The 17470-nt window shown below is 31.0% G+C and overlaps 1 protein-coding gene across 1 annotated transcript in view; it reads left to right on the top strand.

The window, feature by feature from the left end:
- Window positions 1-16086, top strand: part of LOC145311997 (protein fem-1 homolog C) — a 75199-nt gene extending 59113 nt beyond the window's left edge. Inside the window, exons 6-20 of the mRNA XM_080151073.1 lie at window positions 1408-1464; window positions 4039-4090; window positions 8181-8290; window positions 8693-8755; window positions 9061-9187; window positions 10440-10515; window positions 10910-11037; window positions 11440-11600; window positions 11967-12129; window positions 12450-12591; window positions 13039-13233; window positions 13702-13780; window positions 14350-14423; window positions 14675-14841; window positions 15239-16086. Coding sequence (XP_080007199.1) covers window positions 1408-1464; window positions 4039-4090; window positions 8181-8290; window positions 8693-8755; window positions 9061-9187; window positions 10440-10515; window positions 10910-11037; window positions 11440-11600; window positions 11967-12129; window positions 12450-12591; window positions 13039-13233; window positions 13702-13780; window positions 14350-14423; window positions 14675-14841; window positions 15239-15275 — 1631 coding nt within the window. The 3' untranslated portion in view covers window positions 15276-16086. The remainder of the gene's footprint in view (window positions 1-1407; window positions 1465-4038; window positions 4091-8180; window positions 8291-8692; window positions 8756-9060; window positions 9188-10439; window positions 10516-10909; window positions 11038-11439; window positions 11601-11966; window positions 12130-12449; window positions 12592-13038; window positions 13234-13701; window positions 13781-14349; window positions 14424-14674; window positions 14842-15238) is intronic.
- The last annotated feature ends 1384 nt before the right edge of the window (window positions 16087-17470 follow it).

The raw sequence follows: 17470 nt of genomic DNA, 5'->3' as shown, positions 1-17470 counted from the left end.
TAGTTTTGTTTGCCCAGAATTGTCTGTAATACGATGCCATACATGATTTTTCAGTATGTCTGAGAACTGCTCCTTTTCAAGCTGAAATTAATCGGTTTCGAAGTTATACTGGAAGAAATGCTTTTCAATCTTGCAAATGATTATCTCTGTAAATGAAAATATGTACTTATGTTGCGCAGAAGTACATCTAGCCTCAGATGAGTAACGTCCTTGTCAGTTACTCAGATGTCACCAGTGATGTAAGGAAACAACAATAGAAATAAATTAATAAATCCCGTTTTTTTCAAACAATATTAAAAGCTACCATATGTCAGGGATCTAAAGAGATGAGACAATGACCGTTAAAATGATGTACATCCTCAATGATGATACACAAATTTACTCCTTCTGAAGATTACAATTAGGGGTTGAAACGTTTGAATACTCAACTTAACGAACCAACCATTAAAAAATCAACAAAAGTCCCCAAAGTTGTTAAGCTAACGAATAAGAAAACGTCAATATCCCCTCCCTAAATGACCAAATGTATCTCATATATTTTAGATAAAGATAATTTTTTTTCCAGTATCCAATCCCTTTTTCCCTGTAAAATTGGCCGTTTTCCGCCTCTCTGCTCATTACTTTTATTTTGCACCTAACGTCTGTCATTTTACTTTTTTTCAATGTCAAAAAAATAGAAATATTTGTAGATTCCTTACAAATTGGATAAAACTAGTTTAAAGGATGTTTAATGTAATTTTTTTTAAAACCGCTCCGTAGACCTCAGACTTTCAACAGTGGGAGTAAAGAGTGTTTAATAGGGTCTATAGGGATTATTTTCTCGTCAAAAAATTAGGATTTAGTATACTATAGTACCCCTTGCCTTTTCCATATTGTTTATACAATTTTAGTGCTTTAGGGGGGCTAATATTGTTATATCAACTCTTGGCTATGGTGATCTCCTCATCTAGCTTACAATAGATGATTGAAAACCTACTAATATAAAGTTGCATAGTTTAATGGATATATTATTACTTGGATCTTACACCAGATTTTCATGTTCTCTAATAAAAAGTAACTTGCAGCTGGCTATAATAACGTTTACCCCTTTCCATCACCTTTACTCTATCCCCTCCCTTCCTACTGGACGAACGAACTGACCAAAATCTTGTTCTATGTTAGCAAGCTAAATTGGCGACAATTTTCCCCCTTTCATGATATACACGTATATATGTTCTACATCCATTCATAGTTTCAAGTCGTAAATGACAGATAAACAGAGAGACGGAAAACAAAAACACATCAAACGTTGTTATTTCTTACCTTCGATTGATAGATAGATGGATAGAATATTTTAATAGTTTTTTTTACTAGGTAGATAGGTAGGCAAAAAACTTTCATTTGTTAATAATGAATATTTTTGTTTAGATATCGAGGTAGCCAATCGCCATGGACATACCTGCCTAATGATAGCTTGCTATAAAGGTAACTGCCGTTTCTTAGATCTAAATGTAAACGAAGGTTTTTTTTAAAAATTAAAATGCACTAAGACATACAAACTTTGCTTAGAATTGAAAAATAATTGAATGAAACTAACAAAAAGGTCTAATCCTTATAATAAAGTAACAGGATGTTTGTATGTTTGTTTGTCTCTTTGTCTGTTTGTTTGTCTGTACCTAAGGATCTCGCTAACCGCTGAATCGATCGGGTTCTCCTTAACAGGGTAGCTTCTCATAGGTCCCGGGAAGGTGTATAACTATTTTGGGGGAGGGTGCTACCACCCTCACCAGAGAAATCGTAAAAAAAAACAATAAAACATCTAGCGGCCGACATAATATTTTGGTGAACAGCTGAACTTAAAGTAAATTTATAATAAAAAACATTTTACGTTTCGCTAGATGCCTCTAGACTACTTCAAATATAAAGTTTAACTCTTTTACTGCTTCCGCGAGCATTTAAGTTTTTTTATAAGAATGATTTGCTTGTAATATTATTAGTTAGGGAATAATTGTAAAGTTATTCAATGTCAGAGTAATTATCAATGTAAACTTTTGTTGTTCTAATACTTAATACTATTACAAAAACCAGAGTTCAATTCTTAAAAATTTTCCACGAATATTAAAATAAGAATCGTAAATGTAATACCATGGCTGACAAAACTGGTTTTAATCTTATAATTTTTATTTTAATATCCTCAGAAAGTTCCACTATCTATAATACGATGCGATAAAAAACTATTCTAAATAGTGGCACTTTTTATAAAATGAAGAAAATATGATTAAATTATTTAAGGAATAGTCTTTGTTTTACCTTCACCTTCAATATTATATTAGTTTTCTTACATTTATACCAAAAAAATAAAATAGCAAATGATTCGTCTGCTAACAAATTGCTTTCTGCTCTTTTGTAGTGGTTTGGCTGATATTCAAAGACCCAATTGAAAATCGTCACAGGGGGACAACGACGTGGGTAGAGCTACATATAGCTCGTGCCCCATCTATTCTTTTACTTAAATATATAATATATATACTACAAATTTGCCCTAATATGAAAGAAAACAATAATGGTAATAGAAAATTCATTGATTTTAATGGAACATAATAATAAAATTCCCTTCATACTTAGGTAGCCAATAAAGCACGTTGCGCCAAAAAATTATTTTCATTTTTACATTTTCCTTCTTCTATAGGTAGGCATTTAAAATAACGCCGAAATTTGAATAAAAAACTCAAATATAACAAAAGATTTGAAAAAGGAATGGCAACATCTATACAAATCAGACAGTCTTACAAACGAACAATTATAGATTGTAAGATTTTTTTAGACTTAATTACAACATTTTTCCTAATCTTGCAAGTAACCACCATCGCAAAAATCTTAAACACAATTTGTTAAGATTATAATAGCAAAATAATGTAAAAGGGTGAACGGACATTCTTGCAATGATTATAGAGTTGCTACGCTTTCTAAATAGCATCATAAATTAGAGCAATCCATGATAGACCAAAGGACCGACGTCCCTAAATATAAAAAGCTTTGCTTTTAAAAATATTCCCCAAAGCATATATCATCAATAATAATATATTTTTAACTTGACCTTGCGAAAATGAATGTCTACGTTTTTTTTATAGAAAAACAATTGACATTGACAGTACATTTATTTGGTTTCTTTATTAGTTTTAGGGAAAAGGGATAAGGTTAAAAAAAAATTTTAAATGGGATTTAAAGCGCTTCTTACAAGTTGCTATTGCAATAAGAACGTAGATATAACATAAATATTGACGTCCAAGGTGGGGGGAAGGGCTAAAGGTTTTAAGCTATCTTGTTTCGGTGTCCTTCAGCCCCCTCGGAAAGATATTGTCCTGAGAATTAATAGTTTTCCTTCCCCTAATTGTCCAGTGGGATGGAGTGTTTACCCCCTTGAAACATAAAATAAAACCAATGTCCCTACTCTAGATATTTTTTAGTAAATTTAATTTTAATATTTGATTAGTTAAATCAGTATCTACAAAAAATTATTCAAAGAAATACTAAATATTAAAGTAATAAAATGGAAAAGTACAATTTTTACATATTTGAATAGAGGAAAAAGATTATTTTAATAGGTATTAATATTACATTTAATATAGAGAAAAATAGAGAAAAAGAATTATCATGAAATTAGAAAGAATTTAAATTTTAAAATTAACTTTACTTGGAATTTAGTTTAATTAATGATAAATGTACAATAAATTAAACAAGGACAAATATTTCCATGGGTAGCGCAGTAATAAAGCTAAATAAAATCAAAAATTTTAATTAAAAGTTAGGTACCTTGTGAAATGCGCTTATTAAGTCAAACTGTTCTTAATGAGCGTATTTAACTAAACTGTTACGCACAACTTTACGGAAATTGCGCGAAAAAATTACCTCTTTTATATTTTAACTGCAAAACTGTTAATAAACAAGAAAGTCATATTCAATTTAGCTTTAAGTCTTTCGTTGATACATATAGAGTAGCTGCGATTCCGAAAAAATGATTAAAGCTTTAATTCCAATTAATTTTTTCCTTTCTTTCAGGACATTACAAAATTGCTCGTTACCTGATTGATATTGGAGCTGATGTTAACAGGTGAAATAGATAGATAGATGGAAGGGTACATAGTTTGATAGAAGATAGATAGTTCATTAAAAGATGCTGTTAGCAAGTGAGATATATGGAAAACTAATAACGGACAGAAAGATATTTATATGAAGGTATAAACATACAAATAGTCAGTAAAGAATTAGAAAAAATATACTTATAGACTGAAAATTTACAAATGTTTATTGAATAGCTGACAAGTATGCACTTTGTCTCTAGACAAATGGATAAATAATTCACCTGTAAACCCTTTCATAATTTTATCTAATGCACTTGTGCTTTACTTATAACCTTGGAGATTTGCAATAACTTATATAACACAATATTATTTTTATATTTCTTCAATACAATACTTGATATATGTATCTTTTGTCAAATTTGTATGATTTAAAAAATTTGTGCATAAGTATAAATGTATAATACAAACAACTCCCCAGCTCAAGTGGTAGAGACCCTCTTCGACTTGCTAGCAGATTGCTTTCTATTTTTTTGTAAAGACTCGGCTGTCATTGTATTTCCGACGCTATTAGTTGATTTCATAGACCCTATGCAAAATTGGGACAGGGTCCCCGCCCTGTGGACAGAGATACTTATAGCTATTGTTCCATCTATTTTTTACTATAATATTTTTAAATGCAAAAAAATATGAACTTTTGGATTAGTATATGACACATCAAGAAAAACTTATTTGCCTCCATCTTTTCTATCAGTTAAATATCAGCATTTTCAAGAATAAATGAAGTTTTATATTGTAAGAAAAGAACTTAATTTTAAACTTATTCATATGAAGAAAGGGTAACATAATAACAATATAACAATGTCCAAACTCTCTTATGGAAAAGCAATATATTTAAACCTTTTCAAGGTTAGGTTAGGTTATTTAAAGATTAGATCTAGTCTTAGGTGGTTCTTTTCTGAGAGTTTGTAGAGTTGCAACGCTAAAATCAAACTAAATCAAAACTTTAATTGTTATAAAAGGACAACAAAATTCTGTTAACGTGACAAACCTACCCAAGTTGAATAAAATATTTTCTATAAAAAAAACTGACTTTTACGCATGCCACTGCAAGCCCTTGCTTTCTTGGAATGTTTTTAAGCTAAAAAATTTGTATATTTGTTGCCATAGTTTAAAATGGTTTCTAGATTATTAAAACTGTGTACATAACAGTACATTTTCTGCTATGTTTCGTGGTGACAAGGCTGTTATACTTTTGTTAAAATTGTCCTTAGAAATTGTCCGCAAGTTTCTAGATTCTTGATTGTGCAAATCATTTGCAAAAATATCTCTGGGAATCAGGGAAAGGTTAATGCTTAATAAAGTTAATGGAACACCAGAAAACTATTGGTAGTGTATCTACCACTAGCGGCTACGCCCATAGAGGCCTCTAGCGGCACTTTAAATGTTTTGTTTGTTAAAGTCTCTATAATAATTCTTTACGTACGATACCTCTTTATTTTACGTTGAAGTCTCCCGTATTTAATTTTTTCTCTCGATTTTTTTGTCATTTCTCTTGGGAGGGTGGTGGTACCCTCCCCCAAAATAGTTATAAACCTTCCCGGGAACCATGAGAATCTACCCTGTTAAGGAGAACCCGATCGGTTCAGCGGTTAGCGAGATCTTTCGGTACAGACACACAGATACACAAACACACAGACATCCTGTTACTTTAGTATAAGGATATAAGTGATGTTTCGTACTGTTCCTTTCTGTTGCATTGTCTTTAATAACTAATTAAATATGAAAATGAGTTTATTGACTTACAATCATGACCCATATGAATATTCACAAAAAAACACTATTAGGTGGGTTAATCCCTTTTTGAGATCCTTTGCTTTAGACATAAAACTGTATTTTTTGGTATTTCTATTATTTTATTTCTCTAAGGAAGGTGGTGGTTCTCTCCCCCGAAATAGTTATAAACCTTCTCATGACCTATGAGAAGCTACACTGCAAAGGCGAACCATATCGGTTCAGCTGTTAGCGACGGCAATGCAAAGTGTTGTGCATAAAAGATTAATCCATCCCCTTATTTGAGAATTTAGTAGTTCTAAATATAAATCAATTAATCACTGTTCTGCAATACTTACTTTAGCCAATAAAGCCAGCGGTAATAGAGGGAGTAATTTTAATCAAGAACGTTCAGGCTTTATTCTTATGGGGGGAGGGGGGATCTCGATTTTGTAATATACAAAATTTTCCCTCCCAAAAAAATTTAACTATGGGGGGTGAAATTTATATGGGGTGGGAGGGTAATTTTTGGATGTTAAATGTAAAAACTACCTAATTTGTACCACGGGATTTTTTTGTAGGGGGAGGGCTGATCACCTTTTTACCCTCCCCCCCCCCCCCCCCCCCCAATGTACGTCAAATATTCATTACCTTATTTTAAATTTAAATGGCATAAAACTATGATTCTTTGTTATTTACTAAGTATATTTGCGATTACTTTTATTTAATGAAATCTTCCAATTTTTAACATGTACAAAACGGCCTGCTTAATTGCTTCAAGATCCATGTCAGATCTATATAGGAAATAAATGTCTATAAACGAGCTCAAGTTTTCCAAGGAATATATGATTAAAACTCATAGTGCTCCAATAATCCATAATAAACACTCATTGCCCAGAACAATAAGACCCATTATTTTACTTTATTAAAAATAAATTCATTTTTTTCATTTCATGTTGCTATTTACCTTATATTGATGTATTTAATTTCTAATCATAAAAAAGAAAATTTAAATTTATAATATGATAAATTTAAGAAAACTATGTTTTAAAAGAATTCGATTGTGGCGACATTTTGTGTGTTCAAATATTAAACTAAAATTGTAATCATCATCATTAACCCTTTGGTGATGGTAATGTAAAGAAAAAAATATAATTTAAAAAAATCTTTTAAAAATCATTTAAATTATTAAATATTTACTTTCTTTTAGATAGTAATGCCGGGTGAGGAAAATAGATTTATTGAGAAATATATATGCATATAGAAGACTAGCCAATAGGGAGATAATTATATCGAGCCAACTCTAGTATAATATATATTCCACACATTACCTATATACTTATAGTTCATTTCTGTTAGCAAATCCTTTTTAAGGACAAAATTTTTACCTACAGAAGTTTTACATTTTATTAATGTGCGGGTGGCCTGTTATTACCAATACCTTTATTGTGGATGCCTTGTAGGATTACCTAAACTTGTTTCCATTAGTTCAACTAGAAGCCATATCAATCAATTGCAAAACAATCATATCTACCCCCAGATGATGATGACCAACAATTGAGTTACATGGCATGTACATTTTGTACATTGACTTTTTGTTTTTAAAGGGTTACCTTCACTAATTTACCTAAAAAAACTACGAATAAAATTAAATATTGTAGGTTACAATATTTAAGGTGTACAAATTGATGTTGAACCGATTGTTCAAAGATAAACATCTAATGTTGGTCACCAACTATTATCCATCTATTTTGGACAAGTGATAAGAAATTTAAGACCTTGTATTGTTGCATTGTTAAACCCACTGATTTTTTCAAGAATTTAATATTTTTTTGTTGTTAATTGATAACAAGATAGATATTTGCAGCCTACAACTAGATTAATACTAATTATGATTTAGAATTACAATTACTATTTATTAGTTATAAACATTAAAATAAATAGAAAGGACATTAAAGTACCAAGGATTTTGTGGACATTGGACTGTAAATCAAGTCTATTAATCTTGATTGCATTGGGTTGTACAAACCAACTGTGTCCAAACTTTTCCATGGATATTTTTTAAACAATAGTTAGGGTAATTTTGTTGATCAGAAATTGGTGTGTATAACAATAATCGTCCATTGTCTTATCCTTTATCAGCGGCTACGCCTCTTAAGCCCTCTAGAGGGTGTAAGTAGACTTTCCACTTTTAATTTTAGTTTTTAAAAGTAAGAATTTTGTTTCTCTCCCCCCTAATAGTTTTAAACCTTTAATGGATCCAAAAGAAGCTTTACAACAAAGGAGAACCATTTCGGTCCAGCGGTTAGTGTGATATAAAAACTGATAAAATATTTTTTTTTATTTTAGAAAATCTGTGAAAGGAAACACAGCTCTACACGATTGTGCGGAGAGTGGATCTTTAGAAATTATGAAACTTTTACTAACAAGCGGGGCAAGAATAGACGTGGATGCTTATGGTAGGTTTTTGAAATTAATTTAGTATATCTAAAACCCTAGTCAGTAAGTCGGTCACCTACTATAGTAAGTCAGTCAAAGTCATATTTTGATCCTAAAGTTTCAATAATCGATATATTAGTGATCGGATGTTAGGCCAGATTTTCATGTACTCTGAAAAAGTTATTCTCGCAGCTGGCTACAATATCGATACATCCAAAACCTTTACCTCATTCCATCCCCTCCTACTTGATGTACGAAATGACCAATAATGAGTTCCATATGATATTAGCGAGCTAAATTGACGACAAATTTCCCCTGGCAATATAATTCCTCTCAAATTGTTATTTTGAAAATTTGTCTCTAGAAGGTTTCAATTATTAGAGAAATAGACCTGACATTAAGATTTACCTCAATATTTGTAGGTATGACACCTCTACTAGCCGCAAGTGTAACGGGCCATCTTCACATTGTAGAACATCTTATTGGTAAGAACTTTTAGATTTCATAACTTAAAAATAGCTTTTATTTTCTATAGGTATCTTTTAATTATTTAAATATCATAGACCAGGTATTTTTAATTTTTTTCTTTAGACAAAATCAAATAAAAAATCAATGGGGACTTTTATTGAATTATGATTGGTTAATTCATTAAGTTAAGTGTCCTACTGTTTTAATCACTAATTGTAATCTACAGAAGGATTAATTTTGTGTATTATCATTGGGGATGTACATAGATTTATCGGTCAGTGTCTTATCCCTTTAGATCCCTGGTTTAAAATACTTTGTTTAGGTCAAAAAGACTTGGTTGGAAGGCAGGAAAGAATCGATGCCTTGGACTTGTTAGGGGCCACCTTCGTTGATAAGAAGAGAGATATGCTCGGGGCCCTAAACCTTTGGAAACGTGCCATTGAAGAAAGGTAAATTTAAACCTTTACCTACCTCAATTACCTCATATGGGCAAGGCTACTATACATGACACTTTAATGTCAGGTCCAACAATCAAAGATAACCAAGGGGAGCCTTTTCTATTTATACTGTGCATGGAAATGAGTTGCGCATGTTTTTGGCCAATGCATTTCCCCTAACCATTAAATTCGCGCATTTTAAATAGCAGCTAGCAGTAGTTATTATTTTACCGTCTTTAGTTATGACGCGTTGTTTAGCCGCGATTCGATCCCATCACCTCCCGGCGACGAGTGGATGCGCTACGTGTTAAGCCACGGGCGCGGGTTAAAATTTTGTAAAAATGGTCTGTTTGCTATAAAGCTGGACATAATTGATTAGGTATTTTGTAATTTTATGGTATTTAGGAATATAATAATGATTCTTTAAAAAAAAACTTGCTTTTGACACTTTACATTTATTTCTTGTTCATTTTATAACAATTTTTCGGGTGGTAATTTAATCAAAAAAAAATAAGAATATTCATATTTACTTGGTTATGTAAAAGAAATGTTATATAAACCTAAGTAATTCATAATAATTATGTCTTTTTTTGTGACAGTTGTCTCACTCTAATCTGACATAATATAAAATCTTGCAGCTAAAATCCTTTGCATTATAAAGGAGTAGAGATTTGTATTTCAACAATAATGATTTATCTAAATAATAAAAGTTAGATATTTTTACCAGTATGGCTCGAAACCGATTAGAACCGTCTTAAGCCAAGATGAAACATGAGTCATGTAATGGCAATTTTCCACGAATAATAAACTAAAAACCATAATATTACTATCTGTTTTCTTGGCTTGAGCCTTCGGCCCCTATACCCAACAAAACTGGAAATAATATTTTAGTTTTATATATTTTTCTTTCCGCGGAATGCTGTCTATAATACTTGATTTGTCTTTCTTAATTCCTTTCCATGTCCTTTTGTTTTTCTGAAATTTTAAACAATGAAATAAAAAATTTATGAAAAAATCATGAAATGCTTATTTACAATCCTAAATTTTGCTTCATTTTAATTTTTAATTTGAATATTTAAGATATCCATGAAGCACTTAGAGATATTCTCCCCCAAAATAGTTGAAAACCTTCCCTGTACCTATAACAAGCTTTACTGTAAAGAAAAAAGAGCAGAAATCAATTTGATAGCAGAAGAAAAGGTCCCCGCCACTAGAACCAGGTATTTGTCTTGGTTATACATCTATACTTATACATTTATTTTAGATACCATGAAGGAGTGTTGATCTTGCCGAAAGCCCTAGTCAAATCACCTATATCAGCATATGAAAATACACTAGAGGTAACACTTTTTCCAGTATAGTTTCGAAACCGGTTTATATCCGCTGTATTAGAACCGGATATTACAGACGATTTTACAAGAGATTAAAAAAAAACATAGGATTGTTACAGTTTTGTTAGCAAAACTAGTTTTAATCTTATAATTTATTATTTTAATATCCGCGGAAAGGTGTCTATAATACGATGCGATAAATAACTATCAAGTAATCTAAAACAATGACTATTACTACAATTACTAAAAGATTTGAGATTCTTTTATTAAAATGATAAATATTAGAAAAATTAAAACTAAATTTTCTTAAGTCTATTTTCATCAAATAAAATTAAAAATCGAATATAATTGAAATAATTCTTAAATTGTTCAATTAATATTGTCATACTTGTTTTTGTAAAAGGTTGAGAGTGTAGAGGCTCTAGAAGAGATCATATCCGACCCAGACAGTATGAGAATGCAAGCATTGCTGGTCAGAGAAAGAATTCTTGGTCCAGCACATCCGGATACCAGCTATTATATAAGATACAGGTATAAATAATTGGTTTTTTATCCCCCAACCTTTTTTAAAATAAAATCAAAATATGGATGAATTAGGTTTTTTCGTATGCCTATTCCTAACCCCTGCCTGGCTACACATTATCCAATATAACCAAAACCTAACCTGACCTAAAGCAATAAACAAACAAACGTAAAACTACCCTTTTCATTGTTTTCATGGGGTTTCTGTATTCTAAAAGGCACTTTAGGATAAACGTCAGGCGATTTTACAACACTATTATCACAAGTTAAAGTTTCGCGTTAAAGCACATTTAGACTTTTCTTGCCTTAGGCAGGTGCCTTTAGATTAAGCCGCTTAAGCTTTTAATTCTGACTGCAGAAACTAGTGGTTTGTGTTTACAAATATACCTAAAAAGATATTTTTTTTTTCAGGGGAGCTGTATACGCCGATATGGGTCATTTTGAGCGGTGCATCACCCTGTGGATGTACGCGCTTGACATGCAGCAGAAAATACTAGAACCATTGTCCCCCATGACTCAATCATCTCTGCTTAGCTTTGCTGAACTCTTTAGCTTTATGATGTCTGAAGGAGGTAAAATTTTTGTAATTTTTTTATAGTAAAGCTTTCTACATTTATAGTTAATACGTCTGTGACGAATATAATTAGGTCCATAGAAGCCAAAAATTATTGACGGTATTAAAGTTTTGTATTTTAAAGAATGATTTTGCCTTTTAAAAACAACAATCTTAGATATTATATGAAGTAGTACCTATGTTTTTTGTATCTGCAGCTTAAGATTTTGATTCTTTATATTATGGAAGCTTCACATACGTCCTAGAATGGTTTAAGGCTATTTTTCAGATTTCCCTGCCTCTCGAATACAGAGCTCCTTTATACAATTGCATAAGGCGCTACCGTTAGCATATATATAAAGTATTTTAATAATTCTTTCTTTAGGACGAAACAGTCGAGGCCAGGTTCCTTTTGCCAACCTGGCCGGGGGCGGGCGTGAGGTGGCGGAGAGTGAGGGGCGGGCCAACAACAACGATGGCACGCCTCGCTCCAGTATGCCCCCTGTCAGTTTCTGTGATATTATGACCGTCTTTGATCGTGCTGTCAGGGAAGCTTTATGTTATTTTAATCACTTTTCAAAATGTAAATACACTGCACAAATGGATGTAGAAAATACGTTGATATTATGACAGTGGAAAAATTTTCTATCTAAGTTGTTATTTCCCCTGTCATTTATTGGTCAGTCCGTTTATTCAGTAGGAGGTGGGTTATGGGAAGATCGCACTATACAAGTTTTACTTTGCCAGAGTACATGATAATCTGGTATAAGATCCAAGTAATAATAAATCCAAATAATTACATTATTCATTGTAGTATATTTTAATTATTTTCTAAAGATTAATATAACATAAAACTTTGTGCGTATAGAGAGGTAAAGGCTGGACAGGCAGCGTTGGAAAGTGGTGAAGCCAAGAGTGGCGACGCTACTTATTTCAACAGAACAATTGTTATCCTGCTTCACCTTGTCTGTTTGTTTACCAAGCTTATACCTCACCTACAAGCTGAACAGGTTGGTAGATAGATGGATTAATAGTCAAATAGACAGACAGATAGAAAGATAGATGCATAGATGGATAGAAAGTCAAATAGACAAACAAGTAGAAAAATAGTACATAGATGGATAAATAGTCAAATAGACGTCCGTCCAACTTTTTTTATATTGATAGGGAGGGGGAGGAAATGAGGGATTTCAAAGTTTAAGGGGAGAACATCTTTTTACCCTCCACCTTGTACAATAAACAAATTATTAAAAATTAAAATTAAAAATCACCAAAAGACAAAATATATAAATCTGAGATCTAAAGAAGATTAGGTAGGTACACAAATGGACAATTACAAAACAGACAGATATATAGATAGACACTAACGTAGTTGTATAGGTAGATGAAAGTTGAGGTGTGACGATAATATTAAGATTTTTTTTAAAAAATTTTTGTTACAAACCTTCTTTTTTTAGGTGCATAATGTAAAGCAAGCAGTTTACAACTTTGTTAAAATTGGAGCTCGAGGGAAGGGGGGTGCTACACCACTCCATCTAGCGTGTACAAAAGAAAGCTCAGCAGTGGGAAGATATCCTATCTGTGTCTTCCCTTCAGTTCCAACTATTGCTCTTCTTCTTGAGTGTGGGGCTCAACCAGATGCTCTGGATCATGTAAGTTCATTTGCTACAAAAGGGATAGTTTCAGGGATCTAAAGGGATAAGACAATGGCCAATAAATTAATATAAATCCCCAATGGAGAATGATACACAAAATTACCCCTTCTGTAGATAACAATTAGTGGTTGAAACGATTGGACACTTAACTAAATGAACCAACTAATCAAAATTCAATAATAGTCCCCAAGGTTAAAAGACTTTGGGGACTAGTGCAATAAGCAGCCAAAAGTCCCTGGGATAGTTTCATAGAATGCATACCATTGGAAAGTAATGATTTAAATATGTTTGTAGTTTATAGAAAGGTATTGGCAAATATCTTTTAATTTTTAATTCATATATAAAAATTATTTTGTCTTTTCAGAATTTTATATGCTAAGTATCTAAATACATATCTATGTATCATATCGAACTACCCACCATTGTATAATTAAATTTTTTTTTATACATTTATCTAAATTTTAGGAGGGCAATTCCGCTTTGCATACAGCTGCAGGTTCTAAACCCGCCAAGCAGGCAGTCATTCAAACTCTTTTAAGCTCAGGTATAGTATTAATAGCCTATCTTCTGGATTTATCTGAAGTATGTTCATTCTTTACTATTTTAATGGTCTTTTAATCTCTAGAAAATATACATTCATCAGAATATGGATGCAAACCATTCGGACTTTTACAGTAAGAAAACTAGCCGCCATGCAGGCAGGCGACTGGTGATTCCTTTCCTTTTTTTTCTTCATATGATCATCTTTTAGTTTCATGTTCTAGATTATTTCATGTTAAAAGACACAATATACTGCTGAATTTACAAATCTTATCTTTTTAAAATTTCTAGCTTGTAAATCATTAATTAATTTAATTTTATTTTATTACCTAATTACATTATATAAGAATTAATACGGAGAAAAATATTTTTTAACTTGCATTTTAGGTTTTTTAAAGCGGTTTTTGTTTCTTTCACTGATTTTCCTTCTGCAAAACTGGTATTAATCTATTAATTGTTGATATTTACATAATAGACAATTATATTGGCCTTAAATCAACTATATTTTTGTTCCTTCGCCTTAAAGGTTCAAAATCTTTCAAAATAAATTATAATTTTTAATATTTTATATAGGTTGTCATTTTGACCAAGTGAACCATGCAAAGAAAGGATTTTACAATATTTTGAAAGGGCAGCCCCTTCATGAGGTAATATTTAGATTTCGTTCAATACTACTCAATACAGGTTACAATGCAAGGTTAGTTAAGTTGTGCATTAAATGCGATTGGGATAGTGATCCCTAAAAAGAAAGAAAAAGTAACTTATAACGGGCAGTTTTTTAATAAGCCCAATAATTTCTTTAGATGTTGTAAGTTTTCATTCCAGAAAAATACTCATTTAGAATTAAAAACGCACAAAAGTCAGACCATTTTAAATTTTAAAATAAAAATTATTTCAGGTTGCTAACTGTGTGAAGCATACATCCTTGAAATGCCTGGCTGCCCGCGTTGTCAACCGACACGAGCTACACAAAGACGTTGAACTCCCCCCCTCCCTGCAGCAGTTCATCTCACAGCACTGGCCGATGTCCGGGCCCTTCACCAGCCACAACGGCTCTACCACAAGGAGCATTAAATATTGATCAACTGCTTACCACGATAACACCCATTCAAACATTTTTTTTCAAAAGAAATAAATCCGTAAACTTCTTGGAAATTGTACAATGTGCAAATGAACATTGTAAGTGAAAATATTTGGCTTAAAGGGGAGTTGGGCAAAATTCAATAAATTTCAACAAAAAAAAATGGGGGGGGGGGCTTATCCCCTCCCCCTGAACCTCCGCACCTTTGAGTTTTTGTAAGCTACCTTTAAAAAAGCTTGGATGTCCTTGTTAATTTGTTAATATAGCTAAAAATGTTGGTAAAACCTTGAGTTTATGACTTTTAAGCCATTTTAATTGAGGCAAAAATAATTTATTGGAAGCAAGTTTTTCTTGAAAATAATGCCGGCTCTCTTTATACAGATTGACATCAGATAGCATCACATTAAAATCAAATTGAAAAAAAATCATTGTTAAAAAGATTCGGAATATTCCTACTGATTAAACATAAAATACATTCTTCATTTTTTGATGAAAAAAACTATATAAAAATGTCAAAGAGAATCTTGTGAATAAAAAGCTGTTGGCGATGTTTGATAATTGAGAAAGCATACTTGAAGAAATCATAAACAATAATCTATACTTGACACTTAGAATGAAATATTCCATTCTTAATATATAAAATGGAATAGCCCATTCTTGATGAGTAAAATGGATTCGTCCATTTATGACAATATGAAATGGAATCGTCCATACATTGAATGAAGGCATCTATAACTAGAACCAGTGACAACTATTTTTCAGAATTGTTATTTTTTTATCATATACTACCCAAACATATGTTATATTCATACATATAAAAACAAAAATGATTATTTACATACATATATCACAATAATAAGAAACCAGTGAACATTTTAGTCAGATTATTTTCAAAATAAAAATATTATATTTTACAAAGAAAAATTTTTGTTAAAAATTATTTTTATAAACACAAAAATGACAAATCAAGCAGTGATCATTTTTTACAAAAGATTTTTTATTTTTAAGAAACTTTTTTGAATAATTTAAACCTACAAAAATTATATTATTTCACATTCACTTTATGTAAAGTATTTTTAAAGGAGATATTTATAGATTAATAGATTCAGATACTCAATTTTATTTTATTTTTAGAAAATTTGATTTATTTTTTTATTAAGTTTAAATCTATTAATACTAATAAACATCTCTTAAATGGTTAGATATTACTTTACATAATAATCTTGTAAATTTTTTCCCGGTAATTTTTAATAATTTAGTCTACAACATAAATAATTGCCATTTTATAAATAAAAAGAGTGTTTTTAGGCATTTTTATTTAATTGAATATTTGAAAATTAATGTTAAAAGACACCTAAAAGCATTCTTTTAATGTATAAATAACGTGATTCTAATAGGCATTGCATAATTTAAATATTACCTTAAACGTTTTAGTCAAAAAAATGCCAGTTATGGTTTGTTTTCTTTTATACTCTCTAGTTAATGAAATCAAATCTATGAAAAAGCTCAATGAAAATATCAATCAATCAATTAATCTTTGTATATTCTGTTTTTAAAAATGGATTATGGGATAGAGTGATAGGTATTTCTTATCTATCTATTTATTAATCTATAAATTCTCAGCTACCATGTAACCCTCAAGGTATTGAAGTTCAGGGACATGAGTAAGAATTGTTTTTTAAAAATAATGTTTACCCCTGTCCCTTTAATTGTAATAATTCCCGGTGATTGGAAATTAGCAATTTAAAATAAAAACTATGATCATTTAAAATTGTGGTTCTTATGGTTAGTCACTCATTTGTTACAGCACTTTACAGTTTAAACGTCTATCAAGTGCTGAAATTCTAATGCGATTTTTCAATTATAACAGCTATTAGAACCACAAACTATTATTATTTAGCTGACTATTTTGAGTGGAGTTTGTTATATTATGTTGTGTGAAACAAAATCATGTATAATTATAGATCTATATATTATAAATACATACATTTGTGTATCAATAAAGTTAATTTGATTCAGAAATTATTTTTTTTTGCTATATCTCTTCTGGTGTAAAGAAAAAAGTTGTTTGGTAGCGAATAATCTAAGTACCTAGTTCATATATTTACGTTCCTTAATACTAGTGGCTGTGATTCAGCAAATCAATTCTAATTGAAATTTGCAGAAAAAAATGGATATGTTTGTGGCGTAATGTTGGCGTTAAACTTTTTTTGAGCTTTAACTAAAGGGAAGTGGATAAGAAGAGGGGAAGTTTTACCTCTGAATGATTTGTCAGAATCCTGTTTCAGTGTCCCTTCATAATAGTAGGAATAGTAATTTGCAAGTTTCATCCCTACATTCATTAAATCCTTATTTTTTAAGGATTTATTTTTTAATTCTACACTCTCATCAACCATAGAAAAATCCCTATCAAAATGTCTGTAATACAGCCCCCTCTATTTCGGTTCAAGAGAAGTATCAAAAGTTTTCGGGTTTACTAAACAGTCCAATATCCCCTGCCTTTTATATTTCAGATTTGAATTTTTTTGAAGAGTATTTATAGAAATTCCATAGTTTGACCAGGAATCTTAAAGTACAAGACAATGTGCGATAAATTATTAAACATCCATAATT

The sequence above is a fragment of the Acartia tonsa genome, chromosome 2 (assembly GCF_053477335.1).
Source record: "Acartia tonsa isolate MP-2025a chromosome 2, ASM5347733v1, whole genome shotgun sequence".
NCBI classification, from domain to species: domain Eukaryota; kingdom Metazoa; phylum Arthropoda; class Copepoda; order Calanoida; family Acartiidae; genus Acartia; species Acartia tonsa.
The sequence above is the reverse complement of the archived record's forward strand: the minus strand, read 5'-3'. Positions and strand labels throughout refer to the sequence as shown.